This window comes from Pterocles gutturalis, unplaced genomic scaffold (genome assembly GCF_000699245.1).
Source record: "Pterocles gutturalis isolate BGI_N339 unplaced genomic scaffold, ASM69924v1 scaffold44847, whole genome shotgun sequence".
Lineage (NCBI taxonomy): Eukaryota > Metazoa > Chordata > Aves > Pterocliformes > Pteroclidae > Pterocles > Pterocles gutturalis.
In genome coordinates, this window is record NW_010114589.1 from 1 (window position 1) to 27017 (window position 27017).

Genomic DNA, 27017 nt, shown 5'->3' on the forward strand with positions numbered 1-27017 from the left:
CCTGCACACGCGTATTCCTGTTGGTGGTGTATGTGGAAGCTCTGCACACAAATGCCCTTCCAGGATCCGGGTGTATCCCAAATCCCCCAGGCAGCAGGGTGCATGGCCACTCTGCAGCTCGTGTCCTCTCTTGCTGAGGTGCATGGCTCCACACGAAACAACACCCTATGGTGTGAGGACACGGCGCTCCACGCTCACAGTGCCAGGTTACACAGCTGCCCTGCACCCCTGCCCCGCATCCATGTTTCCCCCAGCGTCGGGGTGCATGGCTGCACACGCCAGCATCTGCCTGCCTTTGTGATGCACAGCTGCACATGGACCCCAGGGTGTGTGCAGCCCTTGGGTGTCAGGACACGTGTATTCATGCTTCCCGTAGGAGCTGGGATGTGTGTGTGCTTGCATACAAGCCCCAGGTGTCCCGGCATGCACACAGACACATCCATCAAGTTTTGGGGTGCAGACGTTTGCATGGTCACATATCTGATGTGTGAAGGGTCAGACACACCTCCTGGGTGGCTAGGGTGCACACATACACAGATCTCAGGGCACGGATGTGCATGCATGTTTCTTGGATATCAGAAGCGGATACATCTGCTCTTTGGGGTTTGGAGACACAGGTGCAGCCAGACTGGCATGGATCTACACGCTTTTTTTTCTCCCTTTCTTTGAAACAGGGAAAGCTGCTGTCTCAGGCCTCAGAATGGGCAGCAGCCCCTGTGCAAGACTAAAGGCATCACTGCAAGCAGCTCTTTAAAACAGGAATGGGGAGAGTTGTGGAGAGTATATGTTGTGAGATTTTATGTGCATGGTTATTAGGTGGGGTTTACCCCCTGTCGTCTGGGACAGCTTGTGTTCCTGTGGCACCTGATGTAGATGTGACAACACAACTGCAGTCACCTGTGTCTCTCCTCCTCCAGCTGAGATCGGAGATAAGTGCACTCCAGGCAGATAGATGTATGCACTCTCTTCTAGCAACAACCTTATCATGGAATGCCTTTTTACATGCTCGTAGCAGGGAATAGCTGCTTAGCTTTCAGCACAGTAATGTGTTTGTGTGTTTGCCTAGGGCCAAAGAAGGGACTGATTTCAATAAATATATCAATAAGGTATTTGCCAATTGCTTCTTAACATTGAAGGTCATCTCAGCTGTAGTTGTTCTCGTTGTTATTGTTTCCCTGCTATGAACTACTCTTCCTTTCCTCTGTCCTGCTTCCACGGGGTGAACCAGTTAATTATGTTATTTTCAGACAGGGGGACTAAAAGGTTGGTTGTTGAAAAACACAGCTAGTGTGAACTGCTTTTGTGTAATAGGGAAAGGCATGTTCGTGAAGATACTTTTCCCAGAGAAAGCTGAGATTTTCTTTAAAAAATGAATTATTGTCACAGACTTTTGCTATCTGGAAGGCAGCTTTATAGCTGAAGACTGATGGCTCTTTTCTGCACCTCCTAGGCAGTAATTAAGGGTGAAAAGTTGACTTTTGAGGCAGGAAAAGGTTTAAATTTCTAGCTGTAGTGCCCCATTTTTAGTATGTCAGATATTTCAGTATTTCAGCAGAAACCCTATGTCAAAAAGAGGCAAATTGGAAGTGCTTCTTATGAGAAAGAAGAAAAAACATTGGAGCTTGGGATTCCCTGTTACACATTCTAGAGAATCCATTAAATACATCTGCTCTCTTGTTCTTCTGTGCAGGTTTTTGTGATTGAGGTGTCTTCTGTCAGCTGGAAAATAGAAGTATAATTAATTTAACATAATTTTTAAAAAGCTCAGTTATCAATTGTGAAGTTGTGTGTACTCTGCAGTGTAAAGGGAAGTGGTATTATTTTGGAAGTGTACTTGCAGAAACTGCATAAAGACTAGATTAAAAAAGACAGTGAAATTCTGCTGTTTCAAAGAAAGGGAAGTTGTGAGTGTTGTACAAAGAATGTGGATCTGTACCCCTGCAAAGTACAGTTGCCAGAATTTGGAATTGAAATATTTGCAGGCTTTTTGTTTCCTGCCACTCGTAATTTTTCACAAATTAGACTTTCATTATTTTTTTTTCTCTTGAAAGATGTGCTATCTAACTTTTCCTTTTTTAGAGCTATGTTTAAGCAACATAGGAGCATATGGTAGTTACTCTCCTGTTCACACTGTACACATTTTTCCTTATGCACACTGTCTTTTTGCTCTTTTTCACTCATGTCTGTGTACATCAGGACAGACCCAAGCTTCTTGAGCAAAGACACTTGATGAAAAAGAATATAAATAGGCAGCAAAAGCAGCCAGCCAGCCATTACCTGCCATGTGCAGAAAAAATAAAAGTGGACAGGGCATGGTTGACTGCTGTGTATCTAGTAAAATGGTTTGTGAGAAGGTAAATCTCAGTGAGGAAGGAATTCCCTTTTCCTTGCTAGGAAGGGGCTCAGTGGAAAGTTTTTGTAACAGTCGTGTATGTTAACTGTGTGTTGTGATACTGTTTGCATTAAACTTGATTGTGCCAGTCTTCCCTGTGTTGTGGGCATTTCCAAGACACGCTCAGTGACAGTATAATGTACTTGTTAATATGTAGGGGGCTGGTATCTTCAGCTAGCAGACCTCGTGAAGACAGTTGGTTAAAATCGCTATTTGTTCGCAAAGTCGATCCAAGGAAAGATGCTCACTCCAACCTTCTAGCCAAAAGAGAGACCAGCAGTCTGTATAAACTACAGAGTGAGTGATATTTTTATATTTAACTTTACCAGTTCCTTATTCTGTTTCTGCATTTCTCACGTAATGTTGTTGTTTCAGTTCACAATGTAAAACCAGAATGTCTAGACGCCTACAACAAGCTTTGGTAAGTGTGCGTATTATGTTTTCACATTTTAGACATCTTGATTTGATCACAAGCTGTTCTCAAAATTGGCAAATATCATTATTTAGAGGGGAGGTGGAAAAATTCCGCTTTTATTTTTTGGGTACAGTGTTAAATAGATCCTATTGTTACTGGAGAGAGATGGCGAAAGATACTTTACTCAGTTCAGCCCCTGCCTTCCCTCTTGGAGGTGTCGGTTTCCTAAGCTGCAATTTAGGATGATGCTTTTTGTGAAAACATGAGTGATGTTTGTTGGAACAGCTCTCCCCCTTCCCTTAGCTGTCTTACAATTGCTGGTCAACGTGGGTAGATGCTGGTATTCTAGCATGTCCCACTCCAGCTGCCGTGTAGGAATTTGTTGAGGGTGGTTATTGTCTGCATACAGGAAGGAAAGGGAGAGATCACTGGTAAGTAAAACTATATGCCAGTATTAATGTTAAGTATAACTTCGAGGACATTTTAAAAACCCAGGCATTGACTTTCTCTTCCTTCTACAAAAGTGGTGTTACTGAGATTTGCTCTCAAAGAGCTGTGCAAACCCTTGGATCTTTGCATTGGGGTGATATCCTACAAAGGGAGCAGTACTGTTAGGGATTTTCCAAAATGTTGTAGCTTTATAAAAATGTATGAATAGTAACATTTTAAATTTACTAATTTAAGGATGAAATTGCAGAAATATTAGTCCTATTCTGCCTACATAATCACTCCTCTGGAGCCAGAACAACTGCCCTTTCAAGAACTGAATGTTTAAAGTTGGAAATGTAGTGACCCTCACATGTTTCAAAGCAGCAGTGCTTCCTCACTGGCAGTGATCAATGTTGTCAGTTAAATGAAACATTCCTAGCATAACGATACCCTGCTGCAATCAGTTTTTTAAGTGTGGTGTATTGGTGAGAATAGCAGCTGGGCTGGAGAGTGGGGAAGAAGTTCACAACTCCCAGCTCATGTCCTCGAGTGTTACTGGTTTGCTGTACATCTAACATCTCTCTGCCTTCATGTGTTCAGCTTTGAAATGGGGCTAGATAATTCAGAGCTGTTTTCCTTGCTATGCAAACATATAAATCCACTAGAATAACATTCAGTCATAAGGTATTTTTAGCTTTTTTGTTTAAAAAAAAATATATATACACAGAGAAGCACAGTTAGCATTCAGGCAGCTTGCTGTTTAAAAGCTTAATATAAACATGTCCGATTATACAAGACAGGGAACCACTTCTCTCTGTTACCTCAGGAGCTACCTAAATGTCAAGTGAAAGGAGAGGCTTTTTTTTCTTTTTTTTTTTCTCTTCCCAAGGAAAGAGACAATAGTAAAGAAAGTTCTGACAGCAGTCGGATTAAGTATGTGTGGTTAGGTTTACTTTTTCCAAACCAAAGCAAGTCTATTCCAGGGAAGGAGAAAACTTAAGAATGGAGTAATAAAAAAAACCTAAGCCCCTCTGAACTTCCCTCCTTCCTCTCCCTAAATTAAAGATGAATAGGTTAATTCCTTATGCTGTATCACATCAGAATAAGGATTAGTCATCATGTATTAATAAATAAATAATGTAATGAAGACAGTAAGGAGAGTACTTAATGAATCACTGTAGTTAATGACCCCTTCTGAAGAATTAGGAACAGTTATTTTTAAAAAGGAAAAAGATGGTGTTCATAAGGCATTCTGTGAGGTTTTTTTCTGTAATTTCCATCAAAAGATATTTTAGGGTTATTGTAAGAATAATTGAGCATTCTTATTTTAAGCTGCCTTTCTAGGATCTTATTATGCTTTGCAAAAATGAACTGATGGTGAAACATCCTTGAAAACATCCTTGGAGAGTCATTCTGTTGTATTATTTACACTATGTAGTGGGAAATCTTGAGGTAAAAATTGATAATGGGATTTGCTCAAGGTTGTCTAGAAAGTCAATGGCAGAATCGAGAGAAAAACTGATACCTAGTGACTCTCAGCCCAGGACTAGCCTACTTCCGATTATTTGGTATTGTGCAGAGACTCATTGCCTATGAGCCAAACTGAGTAAGAGGGGTAATTATTCAGGGAAAAATATTAAAAGGCAAAGTTCAACCAGACTAATTGACTTATTAATAATCAAAGTACAGCACAATTAAAGCTGTCTTAACTGAGTCAGCAATCGGTAAAACTAAATTCCTAGGGCTAATGTAGGCCACTTTTAAAGTTTGAAAAAATGTTAGAAATACTGGAGGTAGTCAAACAGCAATTTTGTGTTGGAGGTATTTTTAAGCCAGTTTCACTGTATGCTTGAATGGGTAAGTTGCCTCAAACTAAGACCACTTTGTGAAATGGTAGAAGGCAATAAGGCTGCATACTCTTAAGTACAGTCAACATTTAATCTATCAAAATACTTATTTTTATTCATTCAGCTCAACAGAATTAACAGCATTGTAACTGGTACAGAAGACTGTCCTTTCCTATTTTTGTATATTCTACCCACTTTGATAAAGAAAAGCTTTTCCTAAAGCAAATCACCCATATGGTTAGGCTGTATTTTCTGGGAGACACCCTGATACTTCCTTTCCTAATGTGTTGGATAACCTTTGAGGTGATAGACATGACTTATTGCATCGAAAGAATTCTACCATGCTGTATATTTGTATGACAGTCTGAGAAATTATAACACTTACCTTAATTTTTCATAGTGTTGTAGCTATCTTTCCCCTGTATAGCAGATTTTTGTATTTCAGCTTTCTCCTCTGAAAAGTAGAGCTTGTGAATTTTCATACCATAATGATAACCGTGTGGTGATTTGTTATACATCTCAACTGTAGCCTCCCTGAAGGAAATGCAACATAGTGTCTGTATTCCTTGTTTTCAAGTCAAGAGGTGCTGCCAAAGATTCATGAAGAAAAACACTACCCATGTGCACTGGTGGGGACTTGGAACACGTGGTACGGAGAGCAAGATCAGGCTGGTAGGAGATAGAAGTACAACAGAATGTAAAACCATACAAGCGAAACGTGTGTTTGGCAGGTTTCTTCTCTTTGAATCATCTCTGTTGACAGTAAACCTGTAGCAATGTATACAGCGAGGGTGTGTGTGCATCTATTATCAGTAGTCGTATTAACATTTACAGTGCTTGCTTTTTGTCTTGTTGAGTTTGACAGTAAAGCATTAATTCTTAAAATTTGTCCTATTGTTAATACACTTTTATGTTTTCCAGCAGTTTTGGGAAATGCTTGTAAAATGTGCTCCTGTAATACTTTACAGGCACAGATCATGTTTGTGAATATTTAGGGTAAAGGCAAAGGCTTACAAAGACAGAGTTTATCTTTCATTGGCCACTATAAAAGCTTTACTCAGACTTTTATTATCATTTCATATGACAATGAAATGCATGTCATTCACACCATCTGAAAAAAATGATTGCATTGTAAACTCAACAATAAGTTCGGCCTTTACTAGAGGAAAGTAAAAATTTCTGTTCATGGATACTGCCTAACTAGCAGATTCAAAACATATTGGAACTAGAAATTACTGAAGAGCTGCTGCAGAGGTAGCTACAAAGAGTCTAGTGTAGAGAGAAGACCTGAAAAATTTCCTGGGTTCTGAGAAATGGAAGGAATGGGAAGCCGTGAATACAATGGTATACTGATCTTTGTTGTGCAGTTTGTTACGTAGCTCCATTGTTAGACCTATGCTAGTATCAATGTCATTGCTTTGTTATTGAAAATTATACTCATATACACATTAATTTTTCCTGCATTCGCAGCATATTGCAATATTGACCTGAACAAATGCAAAGAAATAACAGTAGATAAACCAAACAATGTCTGAGAAACAATTCCAAAAGTTGAAGGGAAACTGGGGAATGAAGACAACTGAAATGAGAATATCTTAGCCAAGTCTCATTCATTGCTTTTTTAACTTGTTAACACAGACTGTATCTGTGATTGCATCTGTAGTCTGCCTTGAAAATATTATTGCAACAGTTCTAGCAACGTAATAAAGCAGATTATAGGGGTTTGGACTTGTTCAGTACTTGTGCCCGGGCTGTGTTAATATTAGCTGGATATATCAAATTTGCCCTGGGGATAAGACAGCAGAAGCAGGCGCACTGGATGAATCTGCTATCATAGCGAAATGCCTTAGATAGCCTCCAGTTCGCTCTCTTAGGAAAGGAAAGGACTGCATTTGAGGAGAGAAAATAGTGTTTGGGACTCTTTGAGGTGAAATATTGTTGCCTTGCTATATTAAGTTCTTGTAAATTAATCTTGTTATGATTTATTAAATTGATTTATTGTGATTTATTAAAGAGGGAATGCTTTGAAAAAACTCAAATGTAGATACCTGTTCTGAAATTGTTTTTATGGGGGAAATCCTAGCAAATTTAACAATTCTAGCATGTTCAGATATCTTCTGCTTTTTTAAATGCAATGTTTACCTCAAAAATAACATTTGCATCATTTTTCATGTCTACAGAAAGTGTGTTGCTCTTTGTGCTTGAGTAATTTCTGAACTAAAAAAATCTACCCCTCTACTGCACTCAGATGAAATTGGTATAAAACACGTTTTTGGAATTAAGTCATCCTCTTAAATTGAATCTCATTTTCAACTACAGTCAGGTAAAGTCATCACATCATACTAGCATGGCAACAAAAAGTCCTTTCAGAAATTTCCCTGTTATCCTCAGAGTAGATTGTAAATTTTCAAGAGAACCCCTTTCAAAAAGCAAATAATTTCATTATTCTTAGGATGATAAAATATGTAGTGCTTTCTTTAAAGGAAATCAATTTTTGACCTATTGCCTGACTTCTGTTTTTGTGTCATTCTCTAGTATGAGGAGCATTTTGTACTGTGATAATCCATAAGATTTAGTGCTAGTCTGTGGCATCCCTGAAGAAGCTTCCGTTTTTCTGTTTCAGTACATCTGTGGAGATATGAGGGAGGCTATCCAGCTCTCAATGAGGTCATGAATAAACTCCGTCAAAATAAGGTAAAATTCATTGATTTTGTTAGAATTGGTTATTTTACTCAAAGAATCGTCAGAGCAAAAAACTGCATGTTTGGATACCCACTTTTGCTTCAATATCTCATCGTTTCCTGTACAAACTTAGAAACTTCTTTGGAAAAGGGTTTATTCTCATATTCAGGAATACTGAGGTTTAATACCTGAATACTTCAATACACTTAGGGTTGTGTAACCATGCCAGTTCAAATTTTCAAATACGCCAGGGGAATTTAGATGCCTTTACAATGTAAAGGATTTCAATGTCCCAAAATGCCCAAGATAGCATTAAAAAAAAATTTAAGCCACCATATGGTATGCTGGCTTTTGTTGTTGAAACGTAGTACAAAGTTTGACCGTGATCACATTGTTTTTTAGGAATTCACAGAGTTTCGCAAAGAAAGAGGTAACATGCTTCTCTCGCGCAAGAACCAGTTATTGTTGGAGTTTAGTTTCTGGAATGAACCTGTTCCCAGGGAGGGGCCTAATATTTATGAACTGAGATCCTATCAACTTAGAGTAAGTTTAAATTTATCTTTTTATTTTTTAAGCTCTGTGCTGTTGTAAAATACTCAAAGCATGTTTATACAATGTAGATGGAAGACAGACCTCATCTTAAAAATCTGGTTCTTATCAAAGCTGATGTCTGAGTCACTGTTGCTCTCAAAGTGTGGGGTCCAACATGAAGGCAGGTTCTAACAAGATACTAATATCTGCAGGGCTGAAAACCCTGTGTTTTCATGTGAAGGAAACTTCAGGCATATGACTAAGAAGTAATACACTAAGTAAAGAGAGTAGTTACAGATGATTATAATATGCTTATCACTTGAAGGAAGTGATTTTGTTAATAAATTGTGTTTTCCATAGGTAAATGTTGTGAAAACTTTCCAAATATTCTAACTTTCTTTAAATTACAGTTTTAACAATCTGTTTTGTTTTTGTAGCCCGGAACAATGATTGAGTGGGGAAATTACTGGTAAGTGTTGCTTTGGCACTTGTGTTCTCCTGTTTTGAGAGTTGTATGTTTAAAAATCATGAAGTGGAGGTGGCAGAATGGTATCAAAGCATTTCAGTCATCCAGTTAATGGCCTGCTTCTGTAGTTACGCAGCTTGTAAGATCTTTGACCCTTAATTTATCCCTTGAGGAAAGAAAGATGAATTCTGTGTGCAGACAACATTGTGGGCTCTGTGGTTTGGCTTTCCTTCACATAACCCTTTTAGTTTGATGTAATAAAGCAGAAGCTATTTATTTTCAGCAGAAATCACTGCTCAGTGAAGGGTGGCGGTTAACGCCTTGAGACTGTTGATCTTTCACAACTTCCACAACACCACTAGAAGCTGACTGACTTTTAGTTTAAATGGCCTAAGTATTGGCTCTTTTAAATTCAAGTTACTTCTTGAAAAGCTGTTGAGCAGCACATTTGTATTTTAATATATAGGTTAAAAGCATTTGAGACAGTCTTCTCTGGAGTATATGCTTCTGATTTTGTCTTGCTTAAAACCAGTATGTGTTGCTTTCAATTTACTCTAATGGTTGATAGTTAAATAATTTGGAGTATCTTCAACTCATGTGACATATGTGAGGACTTGGATTGTTAGACGTGTCATTATCATCTATGTAATTCATTTAATTACAGTAATTTGAATAAAGTAAATTGAATTTAGAATTTTTATAAAATAGGCATATCTATAGTGGTAGCCAATCTCTTTTAGAAGATGCAACAGATTTGTAGTTAAGAGAGATACTGATCTTACTCACACACCAAATTGTGAAGTGTTGCATAGCACAGCTACATAGCTTTCCTTTGAATTATCACTTATTTCCTACCCAGATCTGCTGTTTTTAATGTCTGCTTTGCTCTTCTCTAGGGCTCGTGCAATTCGTTTCCGCCAGGATAATAATGAAGCAGTTGGAGGATTTTTCTCACAAATTGGACAGCTGTATATGGTTCATCACCTCTGGGGTAAATTTGTTTGTGCTCTCTGCTTTTTTTCTTGCTGAATCAGCCTCTAACAGACAGTGTACTTTGCCCAGAAGACAAGGTTTTTACAGAAGGCAAAGGAATGCCCTAAGAGGCTTTTTTTGTTTTACACCAGCAATGTTGATTTTCTTAACTTTTGTGTAGGTAACTATTTCTCAAACAAGCAAGGAGAAGTGAATATGTTTCCATCACCAGTTTCTCATGGCCCTTTCTTATTAGGGACTACTTGTTTGCTTTCAGTAACATAAGCATGACAAGCCATGTCCCACCATCTCCTTTCTCCATCCCCCTTCGTGCTGAAGTCAGGCTTTTACAGTTTAGTTTCAAGCATCACATATACCACACCTACAAAAAAGAAAGTCAAGCATTTATTTACGTTACTACATCACAATGGTTTTGCTTTCTCTGTGTGCTAGTCACTATAAATGCGTAGCTACTTTTCACGTTAGGATTGTTTCAACTTGAAAAAACTCACTGTCTAATATTTATTTTATAAAATAATGCAGCATTATCTTCATATCTCAACAATTCAGAATATTACATTCCAGCATTAGAAATCTGACACCACTCATGTAGAACTGTACTCTGTTCCATTATCTGTCTTACCTGTGTCTAAGACATTCTCTCTCTTCCCCAGTTCCTTCTGTTTGCGTTGGTTTGGGAGCTTTTCCTTTTTGTGGAGAAGAACTTCTGGCTTTTTTCCTTCCCAGTGTTTGCAGCCTCCTAAAGCACTAGAATACTTCTAAGGGAGCTATTAATGTATAGAAGGAAAAGGAGTTACTTCTAAGCTTTGTGCTTGTTCTTTTCCCTCACCAGCTTACAAAGATCTCCAAACCAGAGAAGATATAAGGAATGCTGCGTGGCATAAACCTGGCTGGGATGAGCTCGTCTATTACACAGGTAACCTATTAACTTCATTGGAATGCTGGAGGTGGACTTTGGTGCATGTCATCATTTTTGTTCTTCAGTACATTGCACAATGACAAAAAGTTTTCCATCTCTGGTGTGTGCGTGTGTCTGTGTGTCAGTTTTTCTACTGTGAGGGAAAGGAGGGACATTTCACTAAGCTGTCAGGTCAATTTTGCAATTGATTGTACAAATTTGGAAAAGTTGCCTAATTGCTAAAAAATTGCTACATTCTTAGTAAATTTTTATTCAAGCACCTCTCCTGTAGAACAGATTTGTGTAAATGCTTAAGTTTGTGTCCAAAAATTTAGGGAGCCAGTAGTGAAATTTATATTCATATTAAATTATTACCTCTAATATTTCATGAAATAAGGGAGCCTTCTTAAATGCATTCCTTTGAAAAGGGAATTTAGACTTTGGAACTAGAAGCAAGGAGATCTTCGAGATCAAAGATAGTTTTCATAACAAAACTCACAAAAGTATGCTAAGCATGTCAGATTTTGGTTCCATAGGGTGCATTTCAAAGGAAATATACCAGAAAAATGTAAGATAACTTTCATTTTGGTGAGAAGGAATACAAATAATTGTTTTCAAAGGAACAGACAGATTATATTTAAAAATCATTTGTTCTCAAAACTACTCTAGTTACAGGAATGTTGGTGGTTACTGGTGACTTGACATGCACTAGCTAGGAGAGTAATTTGAAGACAGTAATATCTGTTCTAATTGAGTGTGCAGAACTGCTAACGATCTGTGTTAGTGAAATTAAACCCTGTCTCAATTTTTTTCAGTGCCCCTTATTCAGGAAATGGAGTCCAGAATCATGATACCATTGAAGATTTCTCCGCTTCAGTAAAGTCACTGATGTACTTGTGCCTACATAGATAAAGTGACAAGTATTTGTCTTAAACTAATTTATGGTATACATTGTATATCATAGTCTGAAATATAAAAGTACTGTATTGAGCTTATAAAAGAGACCTCTTTTCTTTAGAATCTAACAGTCTTTTGCCCTAAGGATTGTACCAGTAAAAAAAGAAATGTAGGACCATAATTAAAAGGTTGGTTAATTTAAAACCAGTACAAAGACTTATAATGAGTTCCTCTGTGAGACAGCTCCTCAGGTTCAGTATGGAATACAGTATTTAATACCTTGTGCTACATAGACAATGCCCAGTGTTCAGTAACAGAAACAGAATGGAGTTTTAGAGGTGTTGTCGCCTTTGTGTAGGATTATAATGACTGCAGATTTTAAAAACAAGCGTGGGAGTTTTGACATTCAAAGCTCTGAAGCCCTAGCAGCTCTGAAATACACCTAGCTTTTCTAGCAGACCTGAAAACAGTAAGTACCTCTAAATTTACAAAGAGGCAGTCGCTAATTGAGGATGATACAGTTTGTCAGGCAATAGCTTATCGACAGAAAATAGGGCATTCTGTTTTGCAAGGACTCTGAAGCCTGTTGAAACTAATCGCACATTTGTGTAGATATCTACACCTGAAATTAATTTTGTGAAATATGACCTACGGTTTTCAAAGAGATAACTGACACAACATAGTTGTCTGAATATCCTGCAGGGAATCGAGTTCAGTTAAATACGTTTATCTCTACAAATAACTTGGAAGTCTAGGAAAAGGGGTTTAATTTAATAAGCAGTCATGACTTCAGACATATGCTTGGTCGGGTGTTTCACTAACTGTACAGTAGGTACCTATATGAATTGATGTGTGAAACTGCCGCATGTTGAGTCAATAGGATTGGCATAAAGCAGTGTACCATTATGTCCAGTTCTGTTTTGGTTTCACTTTTAGACTAGAATGTATCAACACTTTTGGTGTCTGCAGTGATGTGAACATCCTGTAAGTGAAAATAATATTTTCTTTTTAAAGTGGCTACAAGAATCAGTACCATACAGAATGTACAAATCACTTACTGAATGTCCTGTTTGTACATTTCAGTGAGTTTTCAGGAAGAACATAACGGTCAATAAAATCCTTTAAATTTTCACATTTTACTGGCACCTTATATGTATTGCACCACCTGTGTTTTCTGCCATCTTGCAGTGTGTATTATGGAAAATCTGAGTAACTGCATAGAATATTCCAGCTTGGCCAGTACCACTTCTCTGTGTCAGGGACAGCATTTCCCAGTAGTCTGCCCTCCTTCTCCAAACTGAATTCACAATATCTCCATTACATCCCATTTGGCTAAGTGTTCTAGAGGTCATAAGTGCTGTGGTGATAAATACAAAATTTTTCCTTTTTATTTTTCTTCACAAATGATGCTTACTTTTTCGCGTCTGATTTCTTCTTTTCTTCCCATGAGAAATACACTGCACTCTTGCCTTCGCTTGAATTTCATCTTGAACAAAGTCAATATTTGATCTGATTCTTGTCTGTTTTCATATTTTCCTCCTGTTGTCAAGTGATTATGGGATTTTACTGTGTAACATTTTGTATTATATTAGCTTAAAGCTGTCAGCTTGGCTTACCCAATGGGCCAAGTACGTAATTTCAGCTACTCCTTCTTGAAAATCAGTCACAAGCAGTACTGTCACCTGGGGCTGTCATTTTTTCCAGACTTTGGACTCTTTAGCTGCAAAAGGAAAAAAAGGATGACAGCATCAGCTTCCAGTCCTTGTTATTTCTCCCAGTAGCCTCCCATGTTTCTTATTTACATTTATAACAAACTTCTTATTGGAAGTTATAAGGAATTGTTCTTATAACTTACCCCTCATAACCAGCAATCTCAGTCAGAGACAACAGGCAAAAAGCATTTTTGGAGTTTTGTGAGTTCTGGTGCAATCCGTGTTTCTTACCTTCAGCCAGGAGCACTAGGAATTAAATTCAGTCAGGCAGAGCTCTTGTTCAAGGACCGTGAAGTTTTGCCTGAATAAGAAATCTGAGGAATAACTGGATGTTCTGCAGCATGACATTGTACGGTACGAGTCTCTTCAGTCTTTAAACGCTACGTAAGATCTGAATTCCCAATCGTGTTGTTGTAATGTATTATCAATGTGCCTTCTGTCGTTCTGAGCTACAGACTCGTGCTCTGGCTGTCATCACAGAGAGATTAGCTCCTGTTATTTTAGTTACAGATAACTGTGTAAACTCACTGAATATAACACAGCAGATAAATAAGTAATGCCAGTCTTTTCTTGCTTCCTTTTGCCTGAGCCCTTTCCAAAGTTGTTTCTCCCCTGTTGTGAGCACTGTTGTGATTTTTCCCTCTTAATTTCACAGCCAAGTCTGCCTTCTTCCTTTCACTAGCAATACTTTAGCATTTCTTAGAGCAGAATTTGTAGAGTTCAGAACTGAAGTCACTTTCCAGTGGTTAGAAAGTGGGGAACAATGCCTCGAAGGGTAATTATCAGTTCTTGTTCCACCATAATGAAGACACAATTAAAACTCAAGTTTAGTTGTCCTGTAGTCTTCCTAGAAAAGACTGCAAACTGTTCTTGTAAGAAAACTTACAGCAATTCTGCCTTGCTGAATAATTGCATTAAAGGCTTTATATGAAGCAGTGTGCCTCCCCACACTCTTGGCCAGGGACCCACCTGAAGACCAGATACTACTTGCCTGACATGTGCTACTCTGTAGACTTCACTCTACTGTGATCGGATATGTTCAGGTAAACTGGTAGCTTGGTTATAACATTGAAACTTCCCTCACGCTGCTTTATTCCCTCCTATTTTTTTCCAGTATTTTACAAACAAAAGAGCTTATCTTCTTGCTAAGCTGAGTAATCCTTTTGGTACCTCCTGGACTAGAGGTCAGGCTTGATATTTGCGCAGTGGAAGGGGGGGTGGTTTTTTTTTCCAAACTAGTCAAACCTAAAGAGCTCTTGTGAAAGCATTGGCACAATTCCATGTTTCCATAGCACTCAGACTGGCAGAAGATAGTGCTGTGAATGTTAACATCTCTGTGGCACAGAGCTTCCTGCACGGTCTTCTGACTGTGGCTTTAGTGAAATTACACTTGAAGTGAAGCATGTCGCAGTGTTTGTGGGATTGGGGCCTGATTAGCTGGATGTTAGGTTGGTTGGTTTTTTTTAGTAGCCTTTTAATTCAGTAGAAAACTGCAGTAAACAAACACTTCTGCTTCATAACTAGAATTGCAGAGGAACACAATGAGAGCAGAAGGAGTTTATACTTGTTCTACTCATGCAGCCTTGACTAAACAAAAGCATGATTGTGCATGAGCTGCCTTTGGAACTGGCTGAGATTTTTCCCAGGAAGAATTCAAAAGAGATCATGTTTAATACTCCCAGAAGACTTCTGGTGAGCAGCCTGCCAGCTATTGTCTGTCTCGGCTTTTGTGAAGTTTCTTAAACTCTGTATACAGGTATTCAGGATAGCTGGTTACATGTCTGCCTTCCTCTAAAAAGCTATCAAAAGTTTGTTTCTGGATTTGTTTTCTTTTAACCCTTCTACTTCTCTAGTATTTAAATGCTGTTGTAACTTCAAGCAATTATTGCCTCAGTTTTTTTCCAAGAACATTAGATGGCATCACTGAGACTTCCCATTCATCACTCTCTGGGGCTTTGTTAACGCCTCTTTCCCATATATAATTTCTGATGGTGTTACAAAATGGACAAAAAATCCAGAACGCAATTTTGCAAACAAATATATGTTTAATTGCATTGTATAATGGATTTATAGTTGTTAAATATATTATTTTACTGTATAATTTATCGTTCTTCCAGTTCCTTTAGCAGTTCATCAAAGTGGGTAATATACCATTTAGCTTTCTCCTTCACTTGCTTTCTGATTACATTTCCTCCAAATCCAATGAAGCAGTCCTGGCAAAACAGAAAGAATGGGCACATGTATCATTGCAGTCCCATGTAAGGAATGGAGCTTCTCAGCAACTAAGTTTGGTTTAAAGATTGGTTTTTAAAATTATGGTATTCTACCCCACCTCTTCCCCTATTTTACTTTGCAAGTTCATTTTTCAAATTTATTACCAAGAACTTGATTAACATTTAATTTTGGCACCACTTTGGTTAACAGAGTTTTGTTGCAATAGGAAAGTTGTGTCTCTGCCTCCTAACTTCAAGATTGTTCAGATCTGAGATTTTACTAAAAATCTGATGTAAATGTGATGCAACATAAAGCCTTACTATTCAAGAATGAGTTAACATCTGAAGGTGCATGCAGCATCTCACAATTATCCCTGTGCTGTTTATCTTAACTTCGTTTACCTCATTTGATAGAGACCAAAAGTAAACATTAACCATGTCTTCAATCATTAACCAGGAACACTCATCATTTCTACATCTTAGAAAACCATCTGCAGTGAAAGTGCAGTGTTCAAAATGTCCACTGCTGCTTTTTTTGCCTTTAGGTAGAAAACATTTAAGCTAATACTAAGCTGCTTTAGTTATGCACATATTTAACAGTAAGGGACCTGCTGTCATAACTGGCATCAGCAGTAGCTCTTGGGAGTTTGTTCTTGTGCGTTTCCATGCACTGAGATATCTGTCCCTCCGCATTGGCGAAGAAGGGGCATTGGGGTACTTTTATGTGGAAAAAGGAGCTAAAGGGGAGATGTCATTTCACAGAGGAGAGATCTTAATTCCCATTTATAAAAGCTGTCTTTGTATTCATTTTTTTTAATTATTTCACCCTGTCAGGGCTGCTCCCTTCCAAGGTATCATCACTGTGCAGTGAGATGAACGCTCTTGCTGGGCCAGTATCAGGTAAACATGCCCCAGATCTGTGCCAGACCTTCATGCCAAGCACCGTTCATCAGCATTCAGAACTGGGATCCCAGTAGGGTAAGACCTCTGCACAGAAGCAAGCACTTATTGTGGGGACACGGAGGGGAAAGGCAGATGTGATAATCTCAGCTTGATTACAGACAGGTCGCTGGACTTTTACACCCTCCTGCTAGACCCAGCCAGCATCCTGGCTTAGAGGGTGACACCCCTACTGAGATTGTCTGAGCTGAGAGAAATCAGCCATTGCGTGATGCAGCCTTTCTAGATTAAAACTACCTCCACAGATCTCTTTTAGGCTGTGGGAAATGCTAAAGATCTTCCCTGAAGTCCTATAAAGAATTCAAAACGCACTTTTTTTCCTGCAAAGGATTTACTCGAAGGGCATTCAGAATTCCAGTTCTTTAATACTTACAGCAGGGGGACAGGCTTCCATGTCTGTAGCTCCATCACCAATCATAACTATTTTCTTAAAGTGAAACTGTTCCTTCAGGTGAGCAATAACCTTTCCTTTCCCTCCTGATTCAGCTGTTGGTTGTGTTTCATCAAATCCTGCATATTCTCCTAGAACACAGTGGAAGGACAAGTTAGACATAAGAGTATTTTATTGTAAATGAAGAAAGATATATGCCTGTGGTCTTTACTCCAGAGAACAGCTGATTATGTGCAGTCCTGTACGCCTCACTATCAGCATCTCCAAAAAGTAGTTAGAAGGTAAGCATAAAAACTAGGATTTTACCAAGATTCAGTGGGGATATTTTCAAAGAGTTGCAATACAAAAGTAGAAAACCTGTATGGGTGGTGTTACAAATCCATTCCCAGTCACTCTGGTCCAGTCAATCTAGTGTAAACATTTCAAAAGGAGCATCCAGGATGATGTATAGACAGCATATGAAATAACTGAGTAAGGAGCAACCTCACTGACTACAGTTCTGCTTGATTACACTAGCTTAAAGTCCAGAGCAGAAGTATGTCAGTCTCCATACATACCTCAAAGTCACTGAAAGTGAAGTTTGCCTCCAAAAGCAGGTAAGTGTAATAAACTCTTTTAACTGGAAGGAGCAAGAGAAAATGAAACTTTGCTGTCAGCAACTCTTAACCATGTTTTACCTTTGGCACAACTTGCAATTAAAAAGTAACTACAGCTCTGTTTCATGTCTGGAAAATCACCTTTTGTAAGGTCTTGAAATTTTCCTGCTTGGAGCTGGCTGGATTGGTAACAAGGTGATGTAGGCTGGACAGTGTCTGTAACCCAATATCTGACAGTTTGAACCCCACAAGTAGCATTAATTAGCAGAGAAAAGACTTCAAGGGAATCTCACCATTAAAGTAAAACTTCAGCCTGTTGGCAAAGACATTAGCTGTTGGAATGTTCAGCTGCGAGGCCACATGCTCCACGATGCTCTGAAATCCCCCGGAGACCAAGAAGACCTGGACCCCTCGCTGATGAAGCCTGCTTACCAGCTCCCTGAGAAGAAATAGCAGTCACCAAGCATGAGTGCCTAGCAGCATCTAGGGATAACAAGAAAGTTAAAATACATCTTTCCTAAACAAGGCTGCCCATACTTTGTGTAATTCCAGTTTAGTTCGGATATGTGCTATTTCCAGCTCCATCCATCTCTACTGCCCAGAACCCTTGCAAGTTTGTGCATACACCTTGCATGAAAAGAGCTGACCAAAACCATCATGTTTGGAGACAAACAGGTATTTAGTTGCTCAGAAACAAGCACTCCCTAGAAATGTTTTCTTTACACTTTCATACTGTTCACATGAGTTCACTTGAACAAATGAGAGCAGATCCAGTTCAGATTTTTTTTCTGAAGTGAAGTAAAAAGCCGGCAAGAAAATGAATTTATAATCAGAAAAAAAGTAGGGAATACAGGGGAGATAAAGCCATTGCACCAAAATACAAAAGTGGGCTGAAAAGTGTGCAAAGTGCAAATATTTTCTGAGTTGGTTAGATGCTGGACATTGATACCATCTTTAGAAGAGGACACCAGCTACAGAAAAGGATTTTGAAAAAGTAGAAGTTTTTGGGCCAAGTTAATGTTAACGGGGCTTGAAGGCAGTTAAAAGTTTCATGGGATTTGGCTCTACAGGCAGGAAGATCAGCATGCAGCAATGCCAAGCAGGAGAAGCAGTAGAAGTAACAGAAGAAATGCTAAACACTAAAAAGCAAAGTGAATGCTTAAAGCAGGCTACACAGAAAAGGAGGAAGAAAGGGAAGGAATGAAAAGGAAAATCATGTGATTCTAAGCAAGGAAACAATGTTCTCTTTGTAGTTAAATCTAGCTATGCCTTCTACAGAAAAAACTGAGCATGTGCTTCATTTCAAGGAGAAAATACAAGCACAGTATCATCCAAAACTGCTGTATGTGCTAAAAATATTTTAGACTGGGAGCTATGGCCAGATTTTGTAGTAAAGAAATTATTTTCAATTGTTTGAAACAATTTGAATAGGAAAAAAAACTTTTCAGTTTAAATAGTTGATGTTTATTCTAAACCCAAAAATGAATGACTACACACATTTCTCCTTAATGATTTCTTAATACTTTTTTAGGAACTTCAGTACAGAATTGGTAGCTCTGAACAATGGATCCCCTAAGCTGAGTCCAGGGGTGTGACTGCACACAGAAGTGTAAGAGGTAATATAACAGACCAAGCCAGCAGTTCATATTGGGTATTAAATCTCCCAGTTCCATCGCCCGTCAAAAAACAGATGTGATTGAACAGATTGTTTTCCATGCCGGTCTAATCCTCATGGCAGAATTTGAGTTTGCCAGCTAAAACGCTTGTTCATTCCTAAGACTGTTTTCTTTTTACATGTGTGCTTAGCCACTTAACATGGACTCAGGCCATTATAAGCTCTGATAGAAGCTTTGTACACAAACAACATAGAACTGAGGTAGGAAGGCAATCTAAACCAGCTCTATGGTCTTACAGCCTCACTAATGTCACAGAATTTTGTTGACTTACGCCATGTGCTTTTGGAAGACTTTTTTTTTTGATCATTTGAAATTCTTCTTACCTTATTCCTGGTGTCAGCTGAGGTGGGTTGTCAGATATTAATTTTTGCACTTGCTCATAGGAGGGACGTATGAGACCTAGTCGTGCTGTTAAAGCTGCTTTGAACGTCACAGTGCCACCCATAGCTCTGCGGGTCCTAAATTGTGATCCAAAGAAAACAAATCAGTGACACTTAACAAGTTGAGGCTTCTCCTGAGAACAGTTAGTTAAAGAAGAATGACAAAGAACAAGGCAGGAGTCCATAGGTTCTAGGTTATACTGTATCTATGTTGTAAAAAAGATTAGTCCACTGAAGAGGCTGGTAGCAGCCACTGGTAGAAGATCTCCACAGATCAGAGCTCTTGTGAGAACCAGTGAGGCAAAGGAAAACTCCTTCACTCCCTCTGTGAGTGCATCTGAGCCACTGGGACCAGTATTCCTCAACTGCAGCCCAGCTGCCGTTCTCTGAAATGAACAGAACTTCTGCGACAAGCTTCAATGGAAACAACATCAGCCTCGGAGAAGTGTTAAGAGAGTTGTCCCCTCTCCTCCATCTCATAATAAGGTTTGCTGGTGCTTAGCCAGGTTTAATGATGAGGCCTGATCTTAGTCTGTTGAAGAAATTTACATTAGAAAATTTATGTCAGGATAGTTTTGTTGAATGGCTTCACAATTCCAAAGGAAGGTACTTCATCGTGCATTAAATTCCACTTCTTATCCCTAACATCCTTTTTAAACTGTAATAATCTCCTACAACAGAGTTGAATTAATCCCTATTGTAAAGTCATTGCCATACATTAACCTTATCCATGCTTATTTTTTACTGCTATTCCTATGAAGTAAACAGCAAATATACATACATCTCTGCCACGGCATCTCCGACTCCACAGAACTTGGCAAGCTCATCGATGCCTTCTTCCCTGATGACTGTACTGTCCACGTCAAAGCAGACTGCATCAGCATTGCGGAAGATTTCTTTCATCTCCAAGAGGGACGCCATCCTTTTAGGAACCTTCTTACTGTGAGGGGACAAGATAAAGTCATTCTCTGAGTGACAGTACTGCACTCCTTCTTGAGCCATTGGCACAACTGATCTGGTTCTTGCGAGAAGGGACGAGCACAGCCTGGTAGCCAGCTTTTATCAAGGAGTGTGAGTGGTGGCGGAGGTCTGGCTCCGTTGCTGATTTGCTCTCTCCTGTTGCTGCCTACTGATGTTCAATTTACGTTATAGGTGGGCTGTGGAACTCTGGTCAGCGGCTGATTTGCTCTCTGCAGGCTCAGCCCATTGATGTTCACGTGGGGTTCAAGGCTGTAATACTTGGCATTTGCTGAACCACTGGATTGCCAGCTGCTGTGTGGGACTTGCAATTCTCTGTCTCATCTTGCCCTCACCACTCAAATGGATCTTGGTTTCTCATCAGACTGAGTCTAGTGTGGCAAATTAGTTGCTCCAGGAGATAGTAAAAGACCCTCAGCCTGTAAGGATTTGCTTGATCACAGTAGACAACTATTTCAAACCTATCAGGGAGTGGCTGTCCCTAAATCATGAAGGTTTAGATCCTTTTCTGTGTCCTGATTAATATAAACTAAATAATCTCATCAGCTATGAATGCATAGAGGGCCACTAAAACTGGGAATTAGTCTTTTATAAAACCAAATAAAGTCTTGGGCTTTGGGAACTTCACTCAACACCGTAAGATACCACAACATCATGACACAACTTCTTCCATTACAATGCCTGACAGAAGTTTTATTGTCTTCCCTTTTATATCTGTCCACTTAAAAGTGCTGTTGAGCACTACTTCGTCTGCAGATCAGAAGCACAAGGTGTTAATCGGGTATTTTCTTACTCTACCCTACTCACCTTGTGCTTCATCCTTTCATAAGGGAACTCAGCGTGAACTTCACTATTTACCAGTCCATATGTTTAGATACAAATACAGCTTTCTATCTATACCATTTCCCAGGTTGCTGTAAAAGCTTTTGTTTGGTTTTCTCTTCTAATCTCCTAGACTTCTCTCAGGACATGTCTTTTGTAATTGGTCTGGGTAGCAAGTTCTCTCTTTTTCTGGGATAGGGGGGAAAAATGTAATGAAATAGCATGTTATATACCTTCAGCATGTTATATACCTTCATATTTTGTTTTCCTCTTACTAAGCTAATTTATTTTTCTCCTGTATATCATCCTCAGTTCAAGAGGGACAGGGAACTGCTGGAGAGAGTCCAGCGCAGAGCCACAAAGATGATTAAGGGAATGGAGCATCTCCCTTATGAGGAAAGGCTGAGGGAGCTGGGTCTCTTTAGCCTGGAAAAGAGGAGACTGAGGGGTGACCTAATTAATGTTTATAAATACGTGAAGGGTGAGTGTCAGGAGGATGGAGCCAGGCTCTTCTCTGTGACATCTAGTGATAGGACAAGGGGCAATGGGTTCAAGCTGGAACATAGGAGGTTCCGCTTGAGTATGAGGAAAAACTTCTTTACAGTGAGGGTGACAGAGCACTGGAACAGGCTGCCCAGAGAGGGTGTGGAGTCTCCTTCTCTGGAGACATTCAAAGCCCGCCTGGATGCGTTCCTGTATGGTCTGATCTAGGTGTCCTGCTCCGGCAGGGGGATTGGACTAGATGATCTTTCGAGGTCCCTTCCAATCTAACATTCTGTGATTCTGTGAATTTTGATGGTGAGAGGTCTTACAAACAAGTTCCCACAAAACATTTATTTTTTGCCCTTTTTGTACAAAAGACATCCAGTGAAGATGGAGAAGATGATCACTATGTGCCTTGCTGTGGAAAAGTACAGGAGCTGATGGGTACTGATGTAGCTCTCTGCCAGACAGGAGTCATCCAGGGATCACACATGGTAAGCACCAGTGTTTGAAAGGGTTATTCTAGCTATTCTTGGGTTTTTTGGTGTGAACACACTGCTAACCGACGTGGGTTCATGGCTGTCGCACAAGGCTGAGAAGGTGACACAGTGGCTTCCTCTGTGCTCATCTGCATCACAGGTGAGTGAGAATGGGAGAGCAGGGATCTCCCTCCTGTGCATTTGGTTTGGATGTGGGAAGGTAGGACAGAGCCTGGGCTCAGCCTCCCCTGTGTGCCAGAAAGCAAAGGTGAGTGGGTAGGCAGTGAAGAGGAGATATTCCAGCAAGGGGCTTTTACAAACTCCACCTCTGGGAAAGCCAGGAACAATGCCTGAACACGGACAGGTTTCGGCTTTTGGTGCATCAGAGCTGTTCCATGCAAGGACATACTGTAAAACTCTGGTCTAGCCTTAGAAGCATCACTAAAGAGCTGTTGGCTGCAGGCAACGTTTTTCTGTATTTTCCTCTAAAGCACTGACTGTATTTATAGCACTGTGTGCATAAGAAATACAGTCATATGCCATCAGTATGGCAAATAAGAGAAACCTCTCTCTCTTACGTGGCCGTGGACATAAAAACCTGGCTCTGACAGAGACTGGTTCTGAGCTAAGACTTGGCAGCAGGTGGACAGGTGACACGTGAATTCCACGTTCACTTTGCATTAGCCTTGACTTGACATTGGCTTCACAGCACTGTGTTTGTATTTTCAGTGGAAGATTTTGATTTTCTGTGGAGGAGGACTTTGACTTTAGGGCAGGCCTTGACAGCCATTGGCTAGATATATTTGTGCAGTGGAATTAAAAAAAAAAAAAATTCACCTATATTTTTAAATGGCAGGACATTCGTTTTTTCCAGCCTACTGGAAATTATAAAGTCCACCAATAATTCAGCCATGGATTTGGTGCCAATTTTGAAGATTTGTTCTACTGGACAAACGTGCTGCATCACTGTGGTGTGACATTTGCGTCACGGTGTTCCAACACTGATTCCTTATTATGCAAAGTTGTCGCATTGCCTCATGCTAACCTGAGGCTGCACTGCAATGTTACCACATTATGATGCAATGTCACTGTGTGGTGACACCACACTGGGATGTGATTTCTTGGCAAGAACCTGAAATGTATTTCTAGATACATGTCTTCAAAATGTTAATCTCTCTGAGAAAAATGTTATTGCTAGAAACACACATTGGGAGCAGGAAGAAAGAGACATTAACTTTTCCTTCCCTCTGATATCCACATTTCCCATAGTCCTTTCCCTTCTGGATGCTCCTTACAATGATGAGACCCCTTCTGTGGTGGACTTTGCACTCTGATGGACAAATAGACAAGTTCCTGATGTCCCTTAGCCAGTGACCTGCTTTCTGCTATAGGTGGGCACTGAGTCCTGGAAAACACAGATCTGGTTTTGGCTGATGTGCCATCATACGTGTTGGAGAGCTCGTGATGAACTGGAAAGCAGGGAAGCTCATAGAGGAGCAAAGAGGAGAACCTATGAAGGCAGCTTCAGCTATTGCAGGGAGTCTTGCTGGTGGGAAAAGCAAATTTTAGGAGTTAAAGGTAGTTCACCTGGCATGAAGTAAGGTTCTTCTGCCCTTGTTGGCAGGGCGTCGGGGTCACTATCAGCTCCAGAGGCTGGCATATGCCATTCCAAATGGTAACATGCCAATTTCAGTAACTTGTGAAAATTTTTTCCCCAGCCTTAAACATGGATGAGAGCATAAGGCATGGCTGTTAGTGATTTAGTAATGGGCAACAGGACTGGGGGAAAATACAAGCAGGAGAGGTTCTGCTCCTTCCCTTGTTTTCAGAATTTGCACTGGGCCATCCTGGCATGGCATCCACCAGGAAGCTGCCTAGAGTCCACCTTGGGATAAGTGCACATAGGAAATAAGGACAGACACAGCAGCTTGACCAGGGGTAGCTGTCACTTGGAAACATGAGCAAGAAGAACGGAAGCTGTGTTAAACCTTTCTATGGACAAATCTCTAACAGCTGTAGCAAGGGAACAGCAATTTTTTATTCCAGAGTGGTACAGGCCTCTACAGTTGGCAGAGATTAATCACTCTGAAATACAGGGCATCTGATTTCTTAAATGCATCAATGTTTTAATGAGATGGTAAAGAAAAAATACATTCCCACAACTAATGATAATAAGTTCTGTCTCCATATGAAAAACATGCACAGAAAATCTCTGATCTTTCTGCCACTGAATTTCAGACAGGTAATCTATTCCTATCCTGTTATTTCCATGTTGGAAAAGCATCCAAGCAGCAAACATTTCAATAGATCTGATAATAAAATATTGTGGGGAAAAGCTGAAAAGAAGAAAATGTGGAAGAGAAGAAACTGGCCAAAGAAGTGACTAGGGAAGACATAAGAAAAGAAGGATGGAGAGCGGTAGGGTGAAACTTGAGATAAAGATGGAGAAAAAGGAAATCACAAGGGAAAAGTGGAATTCCCATGAGATCTCCTTGCTTCCAGACTATGAAGTACTTCATTAGGCCACTTGGAAAAAAACCTGGCATTTCCACAAGAAATAGTTCTGTTTCGTAACAGAGAGGGTGGGGTCACAGGAGCAAGCACAGGAATTATGTAAGACCACATGTCAAAAGAAAACAACTGAAATCTTTTCTGTTTGCTGACCCTTCAGAGAAGGGCACTTGCCATACTGTGAAAAACTGAAACATCTGCAGTATCGGCTACATATAATGCAAAAGGAACAAGTAAGTGGTACTCAGAACTCCAGGTGTTCTGTGGCTGGGATATTTTGATGAGATCTTGAGAAGATCTCAAAACCCTCATTGTGACTAGACTTCACTTGTTATCATATTTCAGCTTTCACAAGTGCTGCCACACTGCTATTTTGCATTATGTTCACATTTAGTGCTGTGAAAAAAATGAAAATTAAGTGAATCTTAATGAAATATTACCTAAAATATCTTTTTAAACGGATCACTCGGGAATATCCTAGTTTGCAAACAGTTTCTGATTTTGAATCGCTTTCCCATTTAGCAAGGTGAGAGTGAGCACTTCAGTGAGATACACCCTGAGATACATTCCTGCAGCAGAATAACATTGCATGGAACACGCAGTGAGATCAACAGAAATGCAAACGCATTAAACTGCTCCTGTTGCATGGAAGGGAAACTGCTGCTTAGAGTATGGGATTCAGAGCAAATTGTTCTTGAAACTTTTCTTGGGACCTGTTCCCACTACAGGAGTGTTTCCATGGTATTAAACAAACCACTTAATCCTCATTGTTTCTAGTCCCATGTCTGTAAAATGGGAACAATATAGTAATAGAGCTTTTCTATGTTGAGGTTTAATTCTCAGTATTAGCAATATGTTTTGAAAGCTTTAGAGGAGAGGGGATATATTTAAGCAGATTAGTTATATTTAAGCAAATTGTGACTTGTTTATATCCCTCCAAGAACTACTCTCTAAAAGTTCAACCTGTCCATCCATAATTGTGAGTTCTGTGGTTTTCGGTGTGAGAACAGAAAGATTCAGCCCTTAACCTCACTAAGCTTGCTTCACACTTCCTGGTTTTCTGTTCAGTTTTTTCAAAGGTAATAATACAAACCTGTACACAAGCCAACAGCCTAATTGTTTGCAGGTATACGCTAATATTTGAACAGCAGTGCCTACCAGGGGATTTAATTAAGCACCTTTTAAAAAGTAGTTGAAAAGGGGTAGAGAGAACCTGGTGGATGCTGACATACGCCTCCCAACTCTCCAATCCCCTCTTGCCTGTCCTGACAAAATGATGATGCTTCCCCCCTGCATGATTGCATCATTCATTCATGTTGCTGTTATAAAACAGGCACCACGCTGTTGCTGCATCTTGCAGGGCAACACAGCCACAGCCCCAGCAGAAGATACTCTTCATTTTCTATGCTAGAAAAATATGGTGTTATGGATCTGATACACCAAACGCCAACCCCTTCCAAACTGAGAGAAAAAAAGATTCCCACTGACTTACAGTATTGTACTGGCCGTGGCTGCTGCTGCTGCTGCAAACCTCTTGGCTGCACAAGAAAAGAAGGGATCAGCTGAGACCTTCGGTCACATAAATACAACAGCACGGGCTGACCTGGAAGAAAGCCGCATTTTGTAAATCTCTCTTTTATAAACTGCTGAGTAAGGCAGCCTGGATGTTTTTTTTAAATGGTTGCACACATGTAACCAGAGAAGTCCAGCTGTTTGCTGACAGGCGTAGGGAGGAGAGGTGTAACCTTCCCTACGCTGGGGGAGGAGCCGCCCAGGCCCAGTTTGGAACGCTCCCAGTTTGGGGAGGCACAGCTTGGCAGGGAGCAGACCCTGCACAAGACGATGGGGAGCTCGCTCATTGTCAGCCAGCCTGTGCCACAGGCAGAGAGAACAAGACCGGTCTGAGCAAACTCACCTCGCTCCACGCAGAGTGCCAGCGCGGGAATGCAGGGGACAAGGGCTGATGCAGGGACACACTTTTTTTCACTGTGGATGAGATGAAAGCTGATGAGAGTTAAGATTGCAATATTGTGTTTTGGCTTAAGCTGTTAGTCGGTGCATCAGAGTGCACTATGTTACACGCAAAAAAAAAAAAACCCAAAATTCATCGAAAGCTTTGAAGGCAAAATTAAAACTTCTGCTCGTGAGAAGGTTCTGTTTTGTTTCCCCAACTGAAATGTTGTCGCAAGCAATGGAAAAATTGCAAAACCTGTCTGTGCTCATGTTTTGGCATCCCACAGAAGAGCTTCCCTCAGATGTGACTGTG

General features: G+C 39.9%; 2 protein-coding genes across 3 annotated transcripts; one reads left to right on the plus strand and one right to left on the minus strand.

Annotated features, from left to right (window-relative positions):
- The first annotated feature begins 2529 nt into the window (after positions 1-2529).
- Positions 2530-11913, plus strand: GBAS (glioblastoma amplified sequence). Its single transcript, XM_010074861.1, has 9 exons — positions 2530-2689; positions 2768-2813; positions 5661-5755; positions 7707-7777; positions 8168-8308; positions 8734-8765; positions 9659-9753; positions 10588-10671; positions 11469-11913. Exons 1-9 carry the CDS (start codon positions 2530-2532, stop codon positions 11531-11533), a joined length of 789 nt encoding a protein of 262 aa, XP_010073163.1. The 3' UTR covers positions 11534-11913.
- Positions 11914-15287: 3374 nt separating this feature from the next.
- On the minus strand, positions 15288-26456 carry PSPH (phosphoserine phosphatase). Of its 2 annotated transcripts, XM_010074864.1 has the most exons (6): positions 26244-26456; positions 20260-20418; positions 19422-19556; positions 17716-17861; positions 16809-16957; positions 15288-15475 (listed from the first exon to the last, which is right to left on the minus strand). In XM_010074864.1, exons 2-6 carry the CDS (start codon positions 20397-20399, stop codon positions 15365-15367), a joined length of 681 nt encoding a protein of 226 aa, XP_010073166.1. In that variant the 5' UTR covers positions 20400-20418; positions 26244-26456; the 3' UTR covers positions 15288-15364. The 2 variants fall into 2 exon arrangements, with proteins under 2 accessions (XP_010073166.1, XP_010073165.1); XM_010074863.1 differs by lacking the exon at positions 26244-26456 and having other exon boundaries at positions 20260-20585.
- Positions 26457-27017: the final 561 nt, after the last annotated feature.